Here is a 2,007-nt window from a genome sequence, read left to right on the forward strand (position 1 = left end):
GCATGGCGCACGATATTTATTCATCCCAGTGCTACCAAGATGTACTGCGATTTGTGGGAAATCTATTGGTGGAATGGTATAAAAAAGGATATAGCAAAGTTCATAGAGAAGTGTACAACTTACCAACAGGTTAAGATAGAACACCAAAGACCCAGTGGAATGATGCAAGAATTCAGTATTCCTACTTGGAAGTGGGAGGAAGTGAATATGGATTTTGTGACTGGTTTACCTCCTTCCCGACTTTAAAATGATTCAATTGTAGACAGGTTGACTAAGTCTGCATATTTCTTTTTAGTGCATACATCTTTCATCGCTGAGGACTATGCTAAGTAGTACATTCTAGAATTGGTTAGGTTGCATGGAGTCCCTTTTTATATTATCTCTGACAGAGGTACTCAATTTACTTCTCATTTTTGAAGGGCTTTTCAGAAGAGTCTCGGTACCCAAGTTCATCTTAGCTCCGCTTTTTATCCACAGAATGATGGTCAGGATGAGAGGATTATCCATACCTTAGAGGATATTTTGAGGGCATGTGTTCTTTATTTCAAAGGAAGTTGGGATAAACATTTACCATTGATTGAATTTTCTTACAACAACAGTTTTTATGTTATCATTGGAATGGCTCCATTTGAGGCTTTATATGAAAGGCGATGTAGATTCCCCGTACGTTGGTTTGAAGTGGGTGAAGCTACTGTTATTGGACCTAATGCCGTGTTTGAGGCTATGGAGAAAGTTAAACTGATTCAGGAAAGGTTGAAGACAACCCAGAGTCGTCAGAAGTCACATGCAGATATGAGAAGAAGAGCTCTTGAGTTTGAGGTTGACGATCTGGTGTACTTGAAGATTTTACCCATGAAGGGGGTGAAAAGGTTTGGAAAAAAAGGGAAGCTTAGTCCTCGATGTGTCGACTCTTATAGAGTTTTGCAACGTGTTGAGAAAGCAGCTTATGAGATTGAATTGCCTGCCGAGTTGTCAGCTGCCCATCCTGTTTTTCACGTTTCTATGTTTAAGAAGCACATTGGTGACTCTGTTGTTGTTGATCATTCAGAAAGATTTGATGTTAAGGATAGCCTTTCGTATGATGAAGTTCTGGCTGAAATCCTAGATTATCAAGTTCGTAGACTAAGAATTAAGGAAGTTCCCTTGATCAAAGATCTGTGGCAAAATAAATTTGTTGAGGGTGATACTAGGGAAGCAGAAGTAGATATACGAGCTAGATAACCTCATTACTTCTCCACGAGTTCAAATCAAGCCGAAGGTACTATTTTTCGTTAATTCAGTTTCCTTATAAACCAGTGTATTTAGCTAGATGGTTTTCTTTCTATGATTCGTGCATTCTGTAAAGTACTCAAAAGTTTAGAGTAAAGTAATCCCTTTGAGTGAGTCGTTCCAGCTTTACGTCCTTATTTTTCTCTTGTTCTTGGCCTATCTAGCAACATTCGAGGGAGAATGTTTCCAAGGGGGAGATATTGTAATACCCTGAGACTATAACCAGTAGTGAAACCATGAATAAAGCTCATAAGAAATAAATTATAGTTTTTGTGTTGTTTTCTGATTAAGGATGATGTGTATTAAAGCCTTAAAGATGTCCTAACGATTGGGTGAATCAAAACATTCCTTACCGATTGAATTCTTGGGAAGGATTTTGCCATATACAACTTCAAATGAGCATATCTCTCATTATACTATGAATTATTAGATTATATTTCCAACGATACCAATTTCACAAAAATCTGATATCAGAACAAGGAGTTATGCCCATTTTACTCTGGCATGTCAGGCTGCGAAACTAAGTGACGACATTCGTGATAAGCTGTCACAAGCGTGACGGCTTGTCACCAATGTCGTCATACCTGGGTGGATTTTCAACCCCAGTGACAGAATTTTATGATAAGCCATCATGCCTGTGATGCCTTAACACCAATTTCGTCAACCTTAACCAGAAAAATAAAAATTTCACCCTTTTGTGACGACATTTCATGACAACTTGTCACTAGTTTGACGACT

At 38.3% G+C, this 2,007-nt stretch overlaps 1 protein-coding gene across 1 annotated transcript; it reads left to right on the plus strand.

The window, feature by feature from the left end:
• Positions 1-618: 618 nt before the first annotated feature.
• Positions 619-1,221, plus strand: LOC107874388. Its single transcript, XM_016721183.2, has 2 exons — positions 619-752; positions 918-1,221. The coding sequence occupies exons 1-2, from the start codon at positions 619-621 to the stop codon at positions 1,219-1,221; spliced, it is 438 nt and encodes a 145-aa protein (XP_016576669.1).
• Positions 1,222-2,007: the final 786 nt, after the last annotated feature.

The sequence above is a fragment of the Capsicum annuum genome, chromosome 6 (genome assembly GCF_002878395.1).
Source record: "Capsicum annuum cultivar UCD-10X-F1 chromosome 6, UCD10Xv1.1, whole genome shotgun sequence".
Taxonomy (NCBI): Eukaryota; Viridiplantae; Streptophyta; class Magnoliopsida; order Solanales; family Solanaceae; genus Capsicum; species Capsicum annuum.

Bases quoted from the DNA above. Each gene is read 5' to 3' on its own strand.
- LOC107874388 (XM_016721183.2), top strand. From the start codon at position 619: ATGGCTCCATTTGAGGCTTTATATGAAAGGCGATGTAGATTCCCCGTA. The intron at 753-917 runs GTTGAAGACAAC...CGACTCTTATAG, and splicing joins GTTAAACTGATTCAGGAAAG to AGTTTTGCAACGTGTTGAGA.